We start from the raw sequence: 20,476 nt of genomic DNA on the forward strand, positions 1-20,476 counted from the left end.
ATATCTTAGAACAGGAACCGAATATAAAAAAAAATATGGCACACAACGCGCAAGCGTCGCTGACGCGTACGCGTCAGTCATGTGTGCGTGAAAAATAAAAGTTGAACAGAGAGTTGGGCGGGAATGGTGCTGGAACCAAGCCTTTAGCACAAGCAACCCCACGCGGATGTGCACTCCACGCGTGCGCGTCACCTGCAAAATCGATGTAAAGGAGTGTTTAGGCAGAGAGCTGTGCTGGCTTGGGGTAGGAAGTGTGCTAGAAGCACAAAATTGGTGACGCAGACGTGTCCCTAACGCGTACGCGTCAATTGCACATATGGCCATCCACGCGTGCGCGTGTATGACGCGCACACGTCGTATGGATTTTTTATCCCAAGCCATGCGAACAAAGAGTTGTGCATGCGCGCGGATGGCTTCGCGCGAATCACACAAAACCCAGGGCACGCAGACGTATGCCTGACGCTTCCGCATCATTAAGAAAATCTCGCGACCCACGCGTACGCGTGCCGTACGCGTACGCGTCACCTGCGCCGCACACCTCCACCAGTTCGCCGCCAGTTTTTAATTTTTTTTATTCTCTCTCCCAAATCCTAAATCTCTCTTGTTCTTTTATCCTTTTATTCTTATTTCAGTATAATATTTGTTTCTTTTTATTTTCAGTTCTTCTTTGCTTGAGGACAAGCAAACATTTAAGTTTGGTGTTGACGCTTTGCTTAAGGATTTTCTGTCTATTCCGATGGCACCAAAAGGGAGGCGAATCATCTTCACTGAGGAGCACAATCTGAAGAATAAAACGACTACTCAGATAACTAAGGTGGTTGAGTTTCTTTCATTTTTTTATTCCTTCCCACTTTTATTATATTATGTTCTAGTTTCATGCTACTTTGTTTTATTTATTGCATGATCCTTTATTAGTAGATTCATAGGTTATAGTTTAATTTATCTGTTAAGTGCTTTAATTCTGAAAGATGTCTCATGTATTGCCCACTAAGCTTGAAATAAAAAAGAAAGAAGAACAGATGTAGTGCATGAGAATTTGAGTTTAATTTTTAGAGTAGTCTTATTTACTTAGATGTGGTGGTACTTTCTGTTTTCTGAATGAATGCTTGAACAATGCATAATTTTGATAGTGAAGTTTATGAATGTTAAAATTGTTGACTCTTGAAAGAATGATGAAAAAAAGAGAAATGTTATTGATTATCTGAAAAATAAAAAAAATTTGATTCTTGAAGTAAGAAAAAGCAGTGAAAAACACAAAGCTTGCAAAAAAAAAAAAATGGCGAAAAAAAATACAAAGAGAGAAAAAGAAAAAGCAAGCAGAAAAAGGCAATAACCCTTTAAAGTAAAAGGGCAAAGGGTAAAAATGATCCAAGGCTTTGAGCATTAATGGATAGGAGGGCCCAAAGGAATAAAATCCTGGCCTAAGCGGCTAAATCAAGCTATCCCTAAACCATGTGCTTGTGGCGTGAAGGTGTCAAGTGAAAAGCTTGAGACTGAGCGGTTAAAGTCGTGATCCAAAGCAAAAAGAGTGTGCTTAAGAACTCTGGGCACCTCTAACTGGGGACTCTAGCAAAGCTGAGTCATAATCTGAAAAAGTTCACCCAGTTATGTGTCTGTGGCATTTATGTATCTGGTGGTAATACTGAAAAATAAAATGCTTAGGGTCACGGCCAAGACTCATAAAGTAGCTGTGTTCAAGAATCAACATACTGAACTAGGAGAATCAATAACACTATCTGAATTATGAGTTCCTATGGATGCTAATCATTCTGAACTTCAAAGGATAAAGTGAGATGCTAAAACTATTCAGGATTGCAGTTGTAAACCCCACTATAAGAAGAGATATGAGCTTAATCGAACTCTCATTCTCATGCAAATTCACATCGTAAGCTTATATTAGTTTTGGTTGCTTGAGGACAAGCAACAGTTTAAGTTTGGTGTTGTGATGCGTGAGCATCTTTCCTATCTTTTCCTAGTGAATTTGCATCTAAATTGTTGAATTTAATAAAGAATTAATTATATTTTAGCCACTATGGATGCTATTTTGAGTTTTGTGCAATACTGTTTATTTTAGGTAGCATTCGGCTGGATTTGATGGAGTTTCTGCAGCACAAGAATCAAAGGAGATGGCAGCAAGGAGCGACGCGTACGCGTGCCTGACGCGTGTGCGTGATTTGGAAGTATCCATGGCGACGCGTGCGCGTGACTGACGCGTACGCGTGACTCGCGGAAAAAGACAATTGACGCGTGCGCGTGACCGACGCGTACGCGTGACATGCGCAACGTGCAAAAAAATGCAGAAAGATGCTGGGGGCGATTTATGGGCTGTTTTGACCCAGTTTCCAGCCCAGAAAACACAGATTAGAAGCTGCAGAATGGACAAATCAAGTGGTCCCCACCCATCAGCTGAAGACTTGTTAATTAATTCGAATTTAAATTCAAATTTGATTTTTAAATAGGAAAAGATATTATTTTAATTTTAATTTTAGAAATTTGATTTTTAAATTATTAGGATTAGTTATAAAAGGGGATTTAGATCCATCAGATTGGAACTCAGTACATTTTATTAGAATCCTTATTTTCTACTCTGAACCATGAGCAACTAATCCTCCATTGTTAAGGTTAGGAGCTCTGTCTATTTCTATGGATTGATTTTATTGCTTTATCTATTTTAATTCATGTATGGATTTATAATTTAAGAATTATTTTCGCTCTTTATCTTATGAATTTGGGTGGAACGGAAGTATGACCCTCTTTCTATTTGAGTTCTTGTAAAACTTGAAAAAGCTCTTTACTTGAACAACAGCTTGAAAACATATTCTCCTAAATTTTAATTATCTGGATTTAACGGGATGCGTGATATATAATCCTTTTATTTTTGGGTAATTAGAGTTTTTGTGGCATATAAACTGGAATTTGATCATGTAGCATCTAATTGGAATTAATTGACCAAGGAATTGGCAGTTAATGAATTTTAGAGGAGACTAGAAAGGTCTAAGGAATTAGGGTCTAGTCACATATAGTTTGCCATAAATTAAATCCTACATAATTAAAATAGTTAGTAAAAAAAGTTAATCCAGAAAAATAGATAACTCTGAAGCCTTAACTGCTTTCTCAATATTTTATTCCCAACATTTTTACTTGCCTTTCTTCAATATTCTTTATATTGTTTAATGTCTTTTATATTGCATCTCAACACTATTTTCTGTTTGTCTAACTAATCCTATCAAACACTATTGTTGCTTAATCCATCAATCCTCGTGGGATCGACCCTTACTCACGTAAGGTATTACTTGGTACGACCCGGTGCACATGCCGGTAAGTTAGTGGGTTACAAATACCACACTAGGCGGTAATGGGCAGACGCTGTTGGAGTTTAGGTGAGAAAGTTTTTTTTGCATTTAAGTTGACCAATTGGTGCATTTGTTTTGTTTTGTCAGACAAGAGACTCCAAATACTTTGTATGGGTTGATGAAATCGAAGAAGGATGGGAGGGCATAGCAAGATGTTTGGCCAAAAGACAGTCAAGGAGTTCTTATCCAAGGCATGATGATGGGTTCACTGTCACTGAACCTGGGAAAAATCAGCAAGCATCGTCAATCCTGGCGAGAGGGATAGACAAATTTAGGGCTGAAATTAGGGGTGAAATTAGGGGAATTAGAGTGTTGCTTTTATGGATAGCGTTGGGTGTTGCATTTTGTTTGATCTGTGAGATGTATTTCTTTATGAAAATGTAAAATTTGTATGGAGTTGGGGTATTTGTAAATCATGAGAGAGTGAATGTATTTTCTGATTTTGACATAGACACTTTGATGCTGTTGCTGCTTTGTAAGTTCCATATGATAAATTTTATTGCTAGTCAGTTGGATATATATGCACATGTAGCTATATTTTCTACTTAAAGAATCATAATTAAGCTCAATCTGTGACATAGAGACTTGATGGTTGTGGTAATGAAGTATAAAACCAGGCATAGTAGGTGCTGTTCGATTAATGATAATCTTGTTCCATAACAGAGTGAGTAACAGTTATACATAGATTTTGCAACTTAAAGCATAAGCTGAAAACCAGGAAAGCTAAATCAACAAGTGGACTGACCATGAAATAAACCAAAAAACATAGTTGATTACAACAAAAGTAGCATTTCACAGTCAGAATAACCAAAATAGTAATGTTGCTTAGTCCAACATAGTGAAATAAACCAACCAGTGCCCAACTAAAATTAGTGTATCAGCAATGGCAATTACATCAAAATAGCAAAAAACATTCAAAACACAGTCTATGACATTGGTGTTGAGTTACTACTCCCGCTCGAGATTCCATTTTTGACTCCGCTTAATGCACCTCTCCTGCCTCGACCTCTTTCTTCACCCCTGCCTCTAACAGCTGTGCCTCTTGTTCTAAAAATACCTTCCACACCAGTTGTCGGCAAAAACTGCACGAACCTTGTGGTTGTCCTTGTTGTGTGTGGAAGGGTTTGTGGTTGGATTCTTGGGAGATGGTGCAGATGCTTGTGGGGTATGTGCAGACTGGGGGGAGGGGGAGGGGGTCACTTGACACTTCTCCTTTTAGGTTCTTTCTTGGCTGGTCCAGTGGTTGTTGTAGTATGGGGTTGTGTAGTTGCTGGTGGTGACATCGGGGGTGGAGGCTGGATTCCAAAGAACAACCAGTGTAATAGTACGAGTTGTTAAACAAATGTAATTAAGGAAATGAATAAAGGAATGAACTAACCTGTGCAGTCTGGGCTGCTGTGGAACCGTTTCCCACTTTAGTTGCTACTACTTCAGCCTCGGCAGCTTCTAATGTCTCCTCATAGTACATTTCAGCCAGCATATCTTCATCCTCATCACTTGCAGGGAATTGGGGTGCAGCACTCCCTTCACCCACTGCTTCCTTTCTCTTCTTACAGCTTCGCTTGTTGTGACCAGCCTACGTAAAACAGGCACTAGTTAAATTGGTACACATGAAGTTAAACATCGAATTATAATATACTGAACACACCTGGAGGCAGTATTTGCATACGATGGTTCCAATCCTCCTGTTAGTTCTATGAGGATCACTCTTATCCTTGGGGGCATAATTTCTTTTGTCTCTCTTGGTTGAAGGTCTTCTAATTAGCTTTTTGTACCGAGGTGGCAGAATTGGTAGGGTGTCAAGGTGCTCCCAGAACTCTTGGCTTGGAACTGGGCGCATTGAAGTCTGATATGCAGCATTATAAGCACCCATCGTGAGCCAGTTATGTGCATACTCTTCGGGTCTTCTATTTTGGTAAGCTAAAGCAGCACATGCGTGTCTACAAGGTATAGCCCAGTCAATTGCCAGAGTCTACAACTACATGTACCTTTGCCCAAGTCCACATTGACCTTCATGGAAAGACATTGGACTTCATAAACATTTTCCGCGTCATCTCCAGTTGGAAGGGGTCTCCATTTGTTGCTCTCTCTCTTCTCTCTTTCTAATCTGCTCTGTTGAGTTAGGGCTAACCTTCTACTATGCCTAACTAAAGACTTTTTGTTCCTTGCCATGATCCGTATTACGTAGCACCTCACTTCTTCCAACATGGTTATAATCAGTTTCCCCCTCATCTTCTTGACCTTGGCATTAAACACCTCGCAGTTATTATTGGTGTAGTTGTCCATCTTAGGGTACTCACTAAAATATGCTCTGCTCCACTGTTTCAGACTAATCTTGTCCAAGTATTCCCAAGCCCCTACATTGATCTTTTTTAGCCTATCCATTGCAGCATTGAAGTCCTGTGTCATAGTGGCCTTAGCACATGACCACATACACTTCTTCAGCTACAAGTCACTCCATTTCTTGTGAAAGTTTTGCCATATATGCATGGCACAGAACCCGTGGTTGGCGTTTGGGTACATTTCTTGGACTGCAGGAATTAACCCCTATAGATAACCATTAAGATAAACAGCATTCAATAATCACTCTTCAACAACTATCAACAGTTATCAATAAACAAACTTCAATGATAATAAACAACAGTTATCATAATTCAACAATAGCAAGCATGAAAACAATAATTCAATAATCATTCATCTACAATAATCCAATTTTCAAACTTCAATGACCATAAACAACAGTTATCATAATTCAATAATCATACTTCCAGACCCTAAACAACACTAATCATTCTTCTACAGTATGCATCTAAACCTAGTTCATTAGTCAAGCATGAAAACCTATACATTGCAAAATTAAAACACAAATACCTTCTGCATGTCCGACATGAAGTTAAACCCGTTTGCCTGAAAAACTCCCATATCATCCTGAAGGATATCTAAAAACCACTTCCAACTTTTCTTGTTTTCTGATTCAACAATTGCATATGCAATGGGATAAATGTGGTTATTTGCATCCTGCCCTATAGCTGTTAATAGCTGACCCCCATAATACCCTCTAAGAAATGTGCCATCCAACCCTATGAATGGTCTACAACCACCTACAAATCCCTTCTTGCATGCATCAAAACATACATAGATCCTCAGAAAAAGGGGATTTGAATCAGGCATGGGATTTGTGTGAATACTAACTGTAGAGCCAGGATTAGTCTTCAGAATCTCATTAGCATAGTCACGAAGAATTGCATACTGTGCAATCTTAGATCCCTCAATCCTCTCCTTTGCCTTCTTCATAGATCTATAAATCTTTCTCTCGTTGATGAGTACATCATACTCAGCTCTGAAGAACTGGTCAGCCTCTCTCACACTCAAGTTTGGTTGAAGTCTTATTCTTTCTTCTAGCTCATCAATCACCCATTTACCGTCTACTGACTTGCAGTGATTGTCCCTACTGCAGGTGTGTTCGTTGACAAAGGTCTTAACCTGATAACTTGCTGGAAATATCCTCTTGGCAATATATCTACCAAGGACAATCCTCATCGTAGCATATAGCCTTTGATCTTGTAGAGTCAAATGCTTCTTCCGATGTTTATATTAAACTTCCAGACTACTTTCCTAAACTGATTTAGAGTCTCAAATTCCATTCCTACTTCCAAGCTCACCTGGCTAACAGGGGCATCGACATTACTCTGAGGAAAGACTGGGGTCTCATCAGAATCTTCATCACTAGGTATGCTATGCAAGTCCTCTGATTCATAGCAATGATACCCAGCGTTGTCATCAGAAAAATCATCCTCATCAACCGGGACATAGAAGGTTGGAGGCTTGTCCGGATCAGGATTAGGGATGAATGACTGTCCTGTAGGGGGCCTCTTTGTTGATCTTCTCCTGTTCTTTTTTGGCCGACCCTCAGCCTCATCTGAAGGATTGGTTTCATTATTCTGGGGAGTCCTGTTGGAGTCAGAAGGTGGGGCTGACTCAGGGATTGATTGTGAAAGTGGATTTGTGTAAGGATGTGGGATGTATTGGGTGAGCTGCTCAGGTGCAATAGGATCAGAGACATTGGCCTGAGAGGGAATGAATTGGTCTATCTCATTAGAGTGCCAAGGTTGCTGTGAAGCTTCAGATACATTGGCATCAGGGGGAGGGACTGGGTCTGTCCCATGAGTTTGGGATGCTCTACCTCAAGAGGTGGCTGGGAAGGTTGGGACTGAGTTGATGGTGGTTCATCCGACTGGACAGGTGTTGGAGGAGGTTGGAAAATGTTATTTGGTTCATGTGTTACTACAGGAGCTGGGTTGTTCTCTTGATGGGCCTCTTCCATGGGCTGGGGCTCAGCACTTTTTTGGGCCTACTTGTCAACTTGGACATTACCAACTATCTCAGTATCGTCATCATCTTCCATTACTGCTAATCTTCTTTTTGGAGTCTTCTTTGGAGTTGGTACCCTTTTAGCACAGACCTTTCTTCTCCCCTTTGATGGAGTCAATTCCTTATCCTCAACTACCACAGGCTAATCCACGGGATGCTCTGTATACACATTAATTTTGTTTCCATTCTTCATGGCTGCCTCATACATACTACTCATACATTCTAACTACATCCATATCAACCCTTAACAACCTCAACCCATCATCAAGCTCCTTCCCAGGTTCTAGCCAGTAAAACTCAGAAATAGACATATATCCAATGTCCTTCAGCAAGTCAGAGATGAAAAAACCATTGAGGGTATCAACGTTTACCCTCACTATCTCCATCACTTCTCCACCAATGTAGCTAACCTTACCAACTGGCTCTCTCTCAAACCTTCCTTTATGATGAATGGATAGAGTTATGTGGATGGTGGCCATCCCTAGAAGTAAAATTTAACAAACTAATAAACATACATTCTCTGTAACTGATGCTAACACAAACCCTAAACAAACTACTCTCTATCAATTCTGAAGGAAATACAGTAACTCATACGGTTTCATTAGGTAGCAACGTTTGTCTAACTACTTGCAACGACATATGAAATTATTCATTGGTGGAAAACAACATAGCTGTGTAATTCTTCAAAGGGAGTGACCACCTCGATGTCGAATACGAAAGGAATGGTAAAAGGCTCTGCTCGCTACTCGATTCGGCGTACTCTGGTCGTCTTCTTCGGCTTCGAATGGACCAACGGCGACGACGAACCTCTGCTAGGGCACCACTGATTCTCGCGGGAACTGTCGTTCCTTTTTCCACTCCCTTTTGATAATCAACGTTCACATCCACATCAAATATGGCTTTGGGGGGGTGGGAGTGCCACGTAGGTTTGGAAACTCACGAACCAAGCTCAGATCCAAGCCAGGGGCACTTTTGTCACATGGAGATCATCTATTACGGGTATAAGTTTAGTTTCGAGCTATCATGGGTACAAATATCAGCGTTTTCATCTCTCAAAGGTACAAATGATCATTTATTTATGATAATAATAAAACACGGATTAACAAACCAATTAAAACAAGTAAACAACAATTACCATTAAAAAATAAAAAAATACCTTCTACAGAGAGCAGACAGAGCACAGAGAGGGACAAAGAACACGACGGATGTAAGACCCACAATTTTAAAAGGTTATTAATAAATTATTTACGATCTATTATATTTATTTAATATTATATTTTTAGAAATTTTTATATATAAGTTAAGTATATTCTTATTTATTATTTAGAGTTCTTATAATTGAAAAATAGTGAATATTTTATATGCCTTAATTTTAAATATTCATATTTTTAATCTTATTTTATAAATAAAGGAGAATTAATCTAATTATCATCAATTTTCATTGAATTAGTATTTATTCAAAAATAAATTTTAAGTTGATAATAAAATGGTATTTCAAAGATGATTAATATATATTTAATTTGAATTTAGATATTTACTCTATACTTATATTTTTATTTTAAATTACTATCTTATCTTAATCCCTAAAATTTCCAATTTCACTACACAACACAAATCCTAATTTATCTTTACAAACCTAAACCCTACCCACGCTAAACACACACACACACACACACACATACACACGGTACCCTACCCCCAATGGTGGATCTAGAAATTTTATAAGAGGGGGACCAAAAATTGGGGGACCATGGCCACCTTAGCCCCCCTTAAATCCGTCTCTGCTTACTCCCTTCACTCACAATTACACACTCACACTCAACAAGCACACACACGCTGAAACAAAATGGAAGAAGAAAAAGAAAGAAGAAAGGGAAAGGCGGAAGAGGGAGGTCCGAGAGGGAGAGAGCGCCGGAATGAGTGAACTGCGACGGGGAAGAAGGGAAGAGAGAAGAGAGGGGATCTAAGAAAGAGGAGAGAATGCTGTGCTGCTGCCGCCGCCAGAACCGTGAGGAGAGGGAGTCGTGCCGCCCAGTCACGTCGCCGCCCGAGGAGCTACCACTGTCAGCTGCGTCGTTGCTGTCATCGCCGGTTTCTATCACCGTCGAGGCTGGTCATGGGTAGAAGAAGGAGAAGAGGCCTCCGTCGCCGCTGAGCCAAATGCAGGAGAGAGAAGGAGCCCACGGGAGAGGAGCTTGTTGCCGCCACTGCCATGGCTTCTTCACCGTCGCCGTGGTTGGGTAGTCACCGGAGGGAGCCGTCGTTGTCAGCACCGCCGTCGGGGTTACCGCCGCTTCTGCCGCCAGAGAACGCCGCTGCCGTCATCGACAATGCTGCCGGTAAGGGTTTTGAGTTTGGTTTACATCCTTTTGAGATTCCGGGAGCTTTATTGTCGTTGCATGTTGTTACAGCCACCGTCACCGGAGTTCTGATCGCTGTTGGAGCTTGTCGGAGCCATTGCGGTTTCGTTCCCCCACTTAGCCTCTATTTCAGTAAGTTGCTTTACTCCGAAAACTAGTATAGTCACTGTTTTGTTATTTTATGCTGAAGTGTTGCGACATTGTCTATCATAGGGATGAGTATCGGTGCTTGCATCTTGTGCTCGGGGTTTTTGGCTGCTTCGTTTTGCTATTTCAATAAGTAATTAAGTTTCAAAAACCTTTGCGTTAGTTTTCTGTTGTGTTTGGTTATAGCTATATATTCTGAGGTTTGGTAACATAGGTTCGAGTTCTGAATATTTCATGTTGCATAAATGTTGCTATGGTTGCTGAAAGAATGGTTTGAGCCGAGATTTGCGGCTTCCGTTGACCGCGGGAAGAGAGAAAGAACTTTTCTGTGATGCGTTGGGTTATGGAATTCGACTTATCAAGGTAGGGGCATTTTCTTAAATTCATTTTACTCTTAAGAGTTGTTATAAGTCGATAATAGTATGAAAAATATATTTTTATAATTACATGAGTTTTATGAATTGAATTGAACTATTTAGATGGCTGTGATTATTTATTTGACTAGTTTACTGAATTGTTGAGGAAGCTAGATATTTTGATTTGCTATTTTGATTTGTTAAGTTGGTCGTTATTGAATTGATTTTCTTTGAATTACTGGAAGGTGTTTAATGTTGGAATTTGGTTTGATTTTTGAAAGGATTTGATATTGAAAACTAGTGAGAATGGTTTGAAAAGTGTGGTTTTGATGGGACCTGTAAGGGTGGCATAGTCCGAATTTTAGAGGAAATGCTGCCCAAATTTTTATAAAAAATTGGAGACTTTGTTTATAAATGGTTATTTAGAAAGATTTAGATTTTCAAGGATTTTATAATTTGATTTTTGAGTATGATTTTTGAATAATTGAATGACAATGAGGATGAATGTGAAAATGAGATATGAATTAGTATCGGAAATGAAACTGATAATTATGAGAAATGATTGAATATACTGAGCTTAGGGCGTTGCCCTCATGTCAGTCAGGATTTTTTTCGTGGTTACTATTGAGCTTGGGGTGTTGTTTTCCCCATGTCAGCTTGGGTTTTATTTTCCCCATGTCAGCTTGGGGTGTTGTCTCTTCTCCCTATGTCAGCTTGGGATTTGTCCCATGGATATTATTGAGCTTGGGGCGTTCTTTCCCCATGTCAGTTTGGGGATTTTTCCCATGGTGTATTTTTGAGCTTGAGAACATGTTGGGATGGCTACGTAACTGACAGTTGATATCAACAGCCATAGGATAGGCATTCATCATATGCACTTGTATGCTTTGCTTGAGTTTGAATTTGTTTGGGTCTGCCTAATTGCTTAACTGTTATTAACTGCTATCTGAGCTAATTGCTATAACTGTAATCTATACCTGTGTTTCCCTTGTATGTTTTGCCTGTGTTTGTTTCTGTTGTGGTACCTTTGAGTTTGGATATTGATGATGAGATGATGATTTGGTTGTGGAATTGGTTGAGTCGCTGAGTTGAAGGCTGTGATTGGTTTCTGATTGATTTATTAGTAAAGTATGAAAAATCAAGCTGGTTCAGCATAGACTTAATGAACCTATGTTTGGAACATATTGGTCATTCATACTGTTAAGAAAGTTTTAATTTTCTTTTATAGGAAAAACTGTGTTTTGGATTTCTGGATACTTAATCACTGAGTTTGAAAAACAGTTTACCTGCTAAATATCTTCTTATAACAAATTCTGAAAATCTATGGTGAGACCATGCGGTTAGGTTCTCACCCCCTACAGGCTTCTCTTTTCAGGAAACAGACGAAGAAACTTATGAAGAGTAGTTGAGTTTATCTTATGCGATAGAAGATGTTTTAGTTTAGTTATTATTATTCTTCCCTCGCCATTTACATTATAATTTTTGCAAGAGGGATATGAGTTTTGATATGTGAAGTTTATATATTGGAATGATGTATATATATATATATATATATTATTTGTAAGTATTGTAATTATATTACAAAGTATGGGTGTATGTTTTGAATAGTCGGTTTAAGATTTAAACAGGTTCATATTTTAGTATTAAATATTTTAAGAGTCATAATACCCGAGCTATCAGAGTGGCGCAGCCGGAAGCGTGACATTTTGATAGTTATGGTGTTACAATATGGTATCAGAGCAGTCCTTCCTATAGAGCCTGAGGAATGGACCGACTATGCTTCAATTGCATACTCTGAGCGTCTGTCATGTAATAGGTCTTGTTCTGGTAACGAGAATTAGAGCTTTATACACATGACGGTCTATTGATTAATGCCATTAGTCTTGCATTGCATAATTTCTGGTATTAAGTTTGGCCGGCTTAACACTAGTGAATTATGTATATGGAAGCAGTAATGGGTTATCATAGATGATATACGAGTAATAGGTAACGCATATCATGGTTTTGGGAGCGTTAGAAATTAATTTTGAAGTTAATTCCGTTTCGGCGTATAATCCTTTATTCATGCTTAGTGATATCTCATTCTTTATCAATTGCATTGGAATTCTATATTCATTATTTCCTTCATGAAATGTGATTGATTCAATTGCTAACTTTATCTTACCATTCATACACTGTTTTTTCTTAGTTCTGCATTCGGTTGTTACTTGAAACTTTTGAGATATTTACCCTTATCACTGTTAATAGCCATCTTTATGAATTTTATAATCATCGACTTGATCTTGAATTTGTTTTGGTGCCATAAATGACTTACATATCTCTAAAAACATTAACCATTGATTTTAGCTACCCTCACTTATTAGCTTTGTGTTCTTTTCTAACTGTTATCAACGGATGCGCTATGAATCGTGCCACGTTATGTGACGTATCATTAGTCTTTCTTTTCTTCATCTTGAAATCACTTGCTTCACTACTTTTTCAAAAGCAATTTGAATTTTCTTACGTATAACCTAGTTGATAGTGTCCTTAGTTTTCCCTTTTGATTCTTGCAATGTGGTCATTGATTTCGGATTCCTCTACATGAGCTAAGAAACCCTTGAAGTGAACCTGCACCGCTGTGATGCACAACAATTTATTTAATCCTTTCAAAATCTTTGTTTTAGACTTTTCTAAAGAAGTTTTGATTTGATTTGCTTTCTGCTTGATCGTGCTCCTTATAGTTTGCTTGAATATTTTGGAATATCCTTGTTAAGAAACACACGCACAATCCTTTAATCTTAAGTGGTTCGTACCTTAATAGTTACTATTCGTAGTGAACTAATTATATGGTTTGATTCTTCTGCTCCATGTTTCGTATCTTATTTGCATCTTGCTCTGCTGTGACACTTTGTGACTTATAGTATTCTCTTTGAATTCCTACTTAGGATCTTTTAAAGAAGTTTCATTTTTATTCTTCTCTGCCAAATTATGCCCACAACTAGTCTTTGAAAGTCTCAAAAAGATTGTTTTTACTTTTGCATGTACTTACAGGGATTTTAAAAAAAAAACTTTTATGTGATTTGAATACAACTTAAAATTTTTCCAACCATACTACAGTTTTCTATGTATATTCTTATTTGATTATGTACTTGATTATCTTCCAAGGTTCTCAAAGAAAGATTTTGCAATTGATCTAGTTAATTTTCGTTTGACAAGCTTTTTATATTTTATTTTGACTTAAATTTGTCTTGGCATAATGCAACTTCTTTTGGAAAAAGTTTGTCTGATATCTTTCTTGAGAAGGTGAAATGATTTTCTTAGTTTTGTCCATTGTTAAAGGATGCCCTATTCAAGTGTGTACCATATCATCCTCTTAAAATCTTGTGAACATTGTCTTGATTTCAGTTATCTTCTCTTTGCGAACCTTGTATGTCCTTTATTCATCTTAAACTCGTTTTGGCTGGACATGTTAACTCTTCTTATGATTCCTTTCAAAGTTCCTTGATTCGGATTTCCTCGGAAAGGCGTGAATTGACATTCCTTCTGGAACATTTCATTGTTATTGTAAATGTCTATTTAATTGCGGCTCTACTCATCCTCTCGACTTCAAGCGAATGTTGTCCTTGTCGTTTGATTTGCTCTTTCGTGTGGTATCCTTCTAAGTAAACTCGAGTTCGTTCGGTGTCATGTGCAACCCCTAGACATGGGTAATAGTATGTTAGTTCGCTAATACACAGCTTGTTGACGAGGGAGGTGAATTTGGCAAGTTTGGAAACGTCGCAGGTTAGGATGCTTGAATTTGGCAAAGGAGTATGACCGAAAAGATGTCTCAGTAGCTTAATGCATATAGGACGATGACTCACGATAAGTAGTTAAGTGATTGAGTAACGTGAGATAGCGATATTGCACTGATGTGTTTGAGCGCGTGTTAGATTGCTAAGTTTCTGAGATAATAAAATCGATTGTTTAGATTACCGCTTGACGATGAATGAGTCTAAAACCTTGATTGAGTTTGTTGAAAGTCAAAGTTAACAGTCGAGCATGGATAAAGATAAAAGTTCGAAAGGAATGGAAGTCGAAGCTCTGAAATTGGTACAAGGCTTGTGCGCAGACGTTGTCCTATTTGCTTACGTCAGCCTGTTTTCAAACTTTTGCCACCTAGATACCCCTTTATTTTTGCAAACACCTAACTAGAACACTTGCACCTTCTTGTGCTTCAAGTTTTAGTAAAATAGTAGCCCCATCTGACATCTTTGTTTGAACCATCTTGTAACTTTTGCTTTAGACCACACTTTTTCCTTACACCTAAGTTTTTACGAGATTTCCGATATTTGGAAAATTATATACATATATATGCCAAGACCTTTGTTTTCTAAAGTATACGAAAGTAAAGTATTCAAACGAAAATAGATTTCAAGTTGATAATAAAATGGTATTTCAAAGATGATTAATATATATTTAATTTGAATTTAGATATTTACTCTATACATATATTTTTATTTTAAATTACTACCTTATCTTAATCCCTAAAATTCCCAATTTCACTATACAACACAAATCCTAATTTATCTTCACAAACCTAAACCCTACCCACACTAAACACACACACACACACATGGTACCCTACCCCCTCACTCACAGATACACACTCACACTCAACAAGCACACACACACGCTGAAACAAAATGGAAGAAGAAAAAGAAAGAAGAAAGGGAAAGGCGGAAGAGGGAAGTCCGAGAGGGGGAGAGCGCCGGGGATGAGTGAGCTACGACGGGGGAGAAGGGAAGAGAGAAGAGAGGGGATCTGAGAAAGAGGAGAGAAGGCTGCTCTGCTGCCGCAGCCAGAACCGCGAGGAGAGGGAGTCGCACCGCCCAGTCACGTCGCTGCCCGAGAAGCTACCACTATCAGCCGCGTCGTTGCTGTCATCACTCATTTCCATCACCGTCGAGGCTGGTCGCAGGCAGAAGAAGGAAAAAAGGCCTCTGTCGCTGCTGAGCCAAATGCAAGAGAGAGAAGGAGCCCGCGGGAGAGGAGCTTCTTGCCGCCGCTGCCATGGCTTCCTCGCCGTCGCCGTGGTTGGGTAGTCACCGGAGGGAGCCGTCGTTGTCAGCACCACCGTCGGGGTTACCGCCGCTTCTGCTGCCAGGGAACGCTGCTGCCGTCGTCGACAACGCTGCCGGTAAGGGTTTTGAGTTTGGTTTACATCATTTTGAGATTCCGGGAGCTTTATTGTCGTTGCATGTTGTTACAGCCACCGTCACCGGAGTTCTGATCGCTGTTGGAGCTTGTCGAAGCCGTTGCGGTTTCGTTCCCCCACTTAGCCTCGATTTCAGTAAGTTGCTTTACTCCGAAAACTAGTGTAGTAGCCGTTTTGTTATTTTATGCTGAAGTGTTGTGACGTTGTCTATCATAGGGTTGAGTATCGGTGCTTGCGTATCGTGCTCGGAGTTTTTGGCTACTTTGTTTTGCTATTTCAGTAGGTAATTAAGTTTCAAAAACCCTTGCGTTAGTTTTCTGTTGTGTTTGGTTATAGATTCTAAGGTTTGGTAACATAGGTTCGAGTTCTGAATATTGCATGTTGCATAAATATTGCTGTGGTTGCTGAAAGAATGGTTTGAGCCGAGATTTGTAGCTTCCGTTGACCGCGGGCCGAGAGAAAGGACTTTTCTGTGATGCGTTGGGTTATGGGATTCGACTTATCAAGGTAGGGGCGTTTTCTTAAATTCATTTTTCTTTTAAGAGTTGTTATAAGTCGATAATAGTATGAAAAATATATTCTTATAATTACATGAGTTTTATGAATTGAATTGAACTATTTGGATGGCCGTGATTATTTATTTGACTGGTTTACTGAATTATTGAGGAAGCTAGTTATTTTGGTTTGCTATTTTGATTTGTTAAGTTGGTCGTTATTGAATTGATTTTCTTTGAATTACTGGAAGATGTTTAATGTTGGAATTTGGTTTGATTTTGGAAAGGATTTGATATTGAAAACTAGTGAGAATGGGTTGAAAAATGTGGTTTTGATGGGACCCGCAAGGGTGGCATAGTTCAAATTTTAGAGGAGATGCTTCCCAAATTTTTAACAAAATAGGAGACTTTGTTTATAAATGGTTATTTAGAAAGATTTAGATTTTCAAGGATTTTATAATTTGATTTTTGAGTATGATTTTAGAATAATTGAATGACAATGAGGATGAATGTGAAAATGAGATATGAATTAGTATCAGAATTGAAACTGATAATTATGAGAAATGATTGAATATACTGAGCTTGGGGCATTGCCCTCATGTCAGCCGGGATTTTTTTCATGGTTACTATTAAGCTTGGGGTGTTATTTTTTCCATGTCAGCTTGGGTATTATTTTCCCCATGTCAGCTTGGGGTGTTGTCTCTTCTCTCCATGTCAGCTTGGGATTCGTTCCATGGATATTATTGAGCTTGGGGCGATCTTTTCCCATGTCAGCTTGGAGATTTTCTCCATGGTGTATTTTTGAGCTTGAGAACATGTTGGGATGGCTACGTAACCGACAGTTGATATCAACAGCCATAGGATAGGCATTCATCATATGCACTTGTATGCTTTGCTTGAGTTTGAATTTGTTTGGGTTTGCCTAATTGCTTAACTGTTATTAACTGCTATCTGAGCTAATTGCTGTAACTGTAATCTATACATGTGTTTTCCTTGTATGGTTTGCCCGTGTTTGTTTCTGTTGTGGTACCTTTGAGTTTGGATATTAATGATGAGATGATGATTTGGTTCTGGAATTGGTTGAGTCATTGAGTTGAAGGCTGTTATTGGTTTCTGATTGATTTATTAGTAAAGTATGAAAAATCAATCTGGTTCAGCATAGACTTAATGAACCTATGTTTGGAACAGATTGGTCATTCATATTGTTAAGAAACTTTTAATTTTCTTTTATAGGAAAAACTATGTTTTGGATTTTTGGATACTTAATCACTAAGTTTGAAAAACATTTTACCTGCTAAATATCTTCTTATAACAAATTCTGAAAATCTGTGGTGAGACCATGTGGTTAGGTTCTTACCCCCTACATGCTTCTCTTTTTAGGAAACAGACGAAGAAACTTATGAAGAGTAGTTGAGTTTAGCTTATGCAATAGAAGATGTTTTAGTTTAGTTATTATTATTCTTCCCTCGCCATTAACATTATAAGTTTTGCAAGAGGGATAGGAGTTTTGATATGTGAAGTTTATATATTGGAATGATGTATACTTAATCGCCTTTGGGCCCGGTTCAATCGGTTCGGACCCATTCGACCCAATTTTAGGCCAAATTCTTTAAAATTAGTGTTAAAATTCATATTTTATGTAAGTATTGTAATTGTATTACAAAGTATGGGTGTATGTTTTGAATAGTCGGTTTAAGATTTAAACAGGTTCATATTTTAGTATTAAATATTTTAAGAGTCGTAATACCCGAGCTATCAGAGTGGCGCAGCCAAAAGCGTAACATTTTGATAGTTAGGGTGTTACAATGGAAGGGCTGACGAGGCTGAAGGGATGGAGCGTGGTGGAACAGAGCCGACGTAGCGGGACAGTGGCTGTGTGATGGAGGAACGAGGCGAGACCAATTGTAGTGGCGATGGTGGCTTTGATGTTCAAATAGTGGTGGAGACGACCGGCTTCGAGCAGGGTGGTGGCTTCGACGGCAGCTGTGACAAGGCGGTGGGTGGATAGAACAAGTGTGGGAGTGAGGGAAGAACTCAAGTTCGAGAGGAAGGAGAAGGAGTGACTGCGTGAGAGAGTGCTTTGCAGAATCACAGCTTAGCTTAGGGTTTCTCATTCTCCAAACGAAATGGCGCCATTTGGTGCAAAATTTTGAAAACCGGCTGGATGACCAAGGCAACCACATAGACTACATCAAGGACGAATACTGCCTCGGTATTAATTTCAACCAATTTCCATTTTTGTTCTCTAAATTCAATTCGGTGAAGCTTGTTCAATCGCTTCTTGGACGGCCTCGGTCCACCTTCGAACTCGGAATTTCCGGCGTAGGATGGACGACCAAGCTGAGGCGTGCTATAAAAGAGTCGGTCGTGGGCGTCACTGGAGGAGTTTCACATGGTAGGGGTAATCGGATTTCTGACAAAAAATATAGGGAGATATAGAGTGAGGAAATAATAGAGGCAGTGGGTTAGCGTCGTTGTTTCTGGAACGTTTGTCGGATGTGATGCGTTCGCATCATGTTGTGCTTTTCTATGCTTTTTCATATACGAAATAAACGCATAATGCTTAATTATGAAGAGTTTAGGTGCTTAAATTGGATATTGCTTTGATTCTTTTTATTTCATGATTCTTGTAGGAAAATTTGAGGAAAAGAGAAGTAAAAGCACAAGGAGGAACTAAGAATTGAAGACAAGTGCAAAGAGAATTCATGGATGCTGTCAACCCTGACTTCTTTGCCCTCCAACAAAAATAACTTGAGCTACAGAGGTCCAATTGACGCGGTTCTAGTAGCATTAGAAAGCTAACTTCCAGAGCTTTCCAACGATATATAATAGTTTACCCTTCTTCTCCATTCTGTACGGCCACATTGGCGCCTAACTTGGGATTACCCAAGTTAGGCGCCGGATGAAGAACTTGCACTCCAATTCATTCAGGTATGGTGGCGCCTAACTTGGCTTTTCCCAAGTTAGGCGCCGGCTTTGGAGTCTGCAGTGGTCCCGTGCGAAGATTTTATTTATTTTTTATTAAAACTTTATTTTATTTACAAATAGGAAAAGATATTATTTAGTTTTAGAAAATATATTTTACATTAATTAGGATTAAATATAAAAGGAGAAGAGATCTTGACCTAGGCTCTCTCCGAATTTTCATTCTGCACTTTTACACTTTATCTCTGTTAGGATTTGTTTTCTCCATGAGCAACTAAACCTCCATTGTTACAGTTAGGAGCTCTGTTTATTTCTATGGATTGAAATTATTACTTTTTCTATTTTAATTAATGTTTTAATTCAGTTCTAAGGATTGTTTTCATTTTTCATCTTATGAATCTGGGTGGAACGGAAGTCTGACCCTTATTCTACATGAGTTCTTGTTAATCTCGGGAGAGTTATCTCTAGAGGATCGTCTCGCTTGAACAACAGGCTCGATTGTGGTTCTCTAGAGAGTTTCACTTGAACAATAGATTGAAAGCAAATTCCTCCTGAATTGCTAATTACATGGACTAATTGGGACATGTGACATAAAATTCTGTTAGCTCTGGGTAATTAGGGTTCCTGTGGTTATGAACCAGTTTTGAACTTAACCCTCTAATCGGAATCAAGTGACCAAGGAATTGGCGGTTGATGAAGGTTAGAGGAGACTAAAAAGGTCTAAGGAATTAGGGTTTAGTCACTTATGGTGAACCATGGAATGAATTTTGCATGATTAAAATTGTTAGTAAGAAATACTAATCCGAAAATTTGAATATCTCTGACACCTTAACTATTTTTATCATATTATTTTCTTAACCAATTTTAGTTTGCTCTTATTTAATTTTCTATTTTTATGTTATTTGCTATTGAAACCCTGAATTTTTATTGTCTGACTAGAATAATCAATTGACTATTGTTTCTTGATCCATTAATCCTCGCGGGATCGACCCTCACTGACCTGAGGTATTACTTGGTACGACTCAGTGCACTTGCCGGTTAGTTTGTGGGTTATAAATTCTGCACCAACTTTTTGGCACCGTTGTTGGGGATTAATTGTGATTAACAACTACCAGTTGATTGATTACCTAGATTAGACTTTTTCTTTGTTTAATTTTCTTATTTTATTTTTACATTATATTTTTTTCTTTTTCGAAATTTTTTTTACATAAAAAAAGCGATTTTTTTAAAAAAAAAGAAAAAGAACTTAATATCTCTTTTTGTTCTTTTTACTTAACTTTTCTGTTTACCACAT

The 20,476-nt window shown here is 38.5% G+C and overlaps 1 protein-coding gene across 1 annotated transcript; it reads right to left on the reverse strand.

Moving 5' to 3' along the window:
- Positions 4,550 to 6,893, reverse strand: LOC107606948. Its single transcript, XM_016308946.1, has 5 exons — positions 6,225 to 6,893; positions 5,485 to 5,798; positions 5,002 to 5,293; positions 4,732 to 4,929; positions 4,550 to 4,648 (listed from the first exon to the last, which is right to left on the reverse strand). Exons 1-5 carry the CDS (start codon positions 6,891 to 6,893, stop codon positions 4,550 to 4,552), a joined length of 1,572 nt encoding a protein of 523 aa, XP_016164432.1.

The sequence above is a fragment of the Arachis ipaensis genome, chromosome B07, assembly GCF_000816755.2.
Source record: "Arachis ipaensis cultivar K30076 chromosome B07, Araip1.1, whole genome shotgun sequence".
In the NCBI taxonomy this organism is placed as follows: domain Eukaryota; kingdom Viridiplantae; phylum Streptophyta; class Magnoliopsida; order Fabales; family Fabaceae; genus Arachis; species Arachis ipaensis.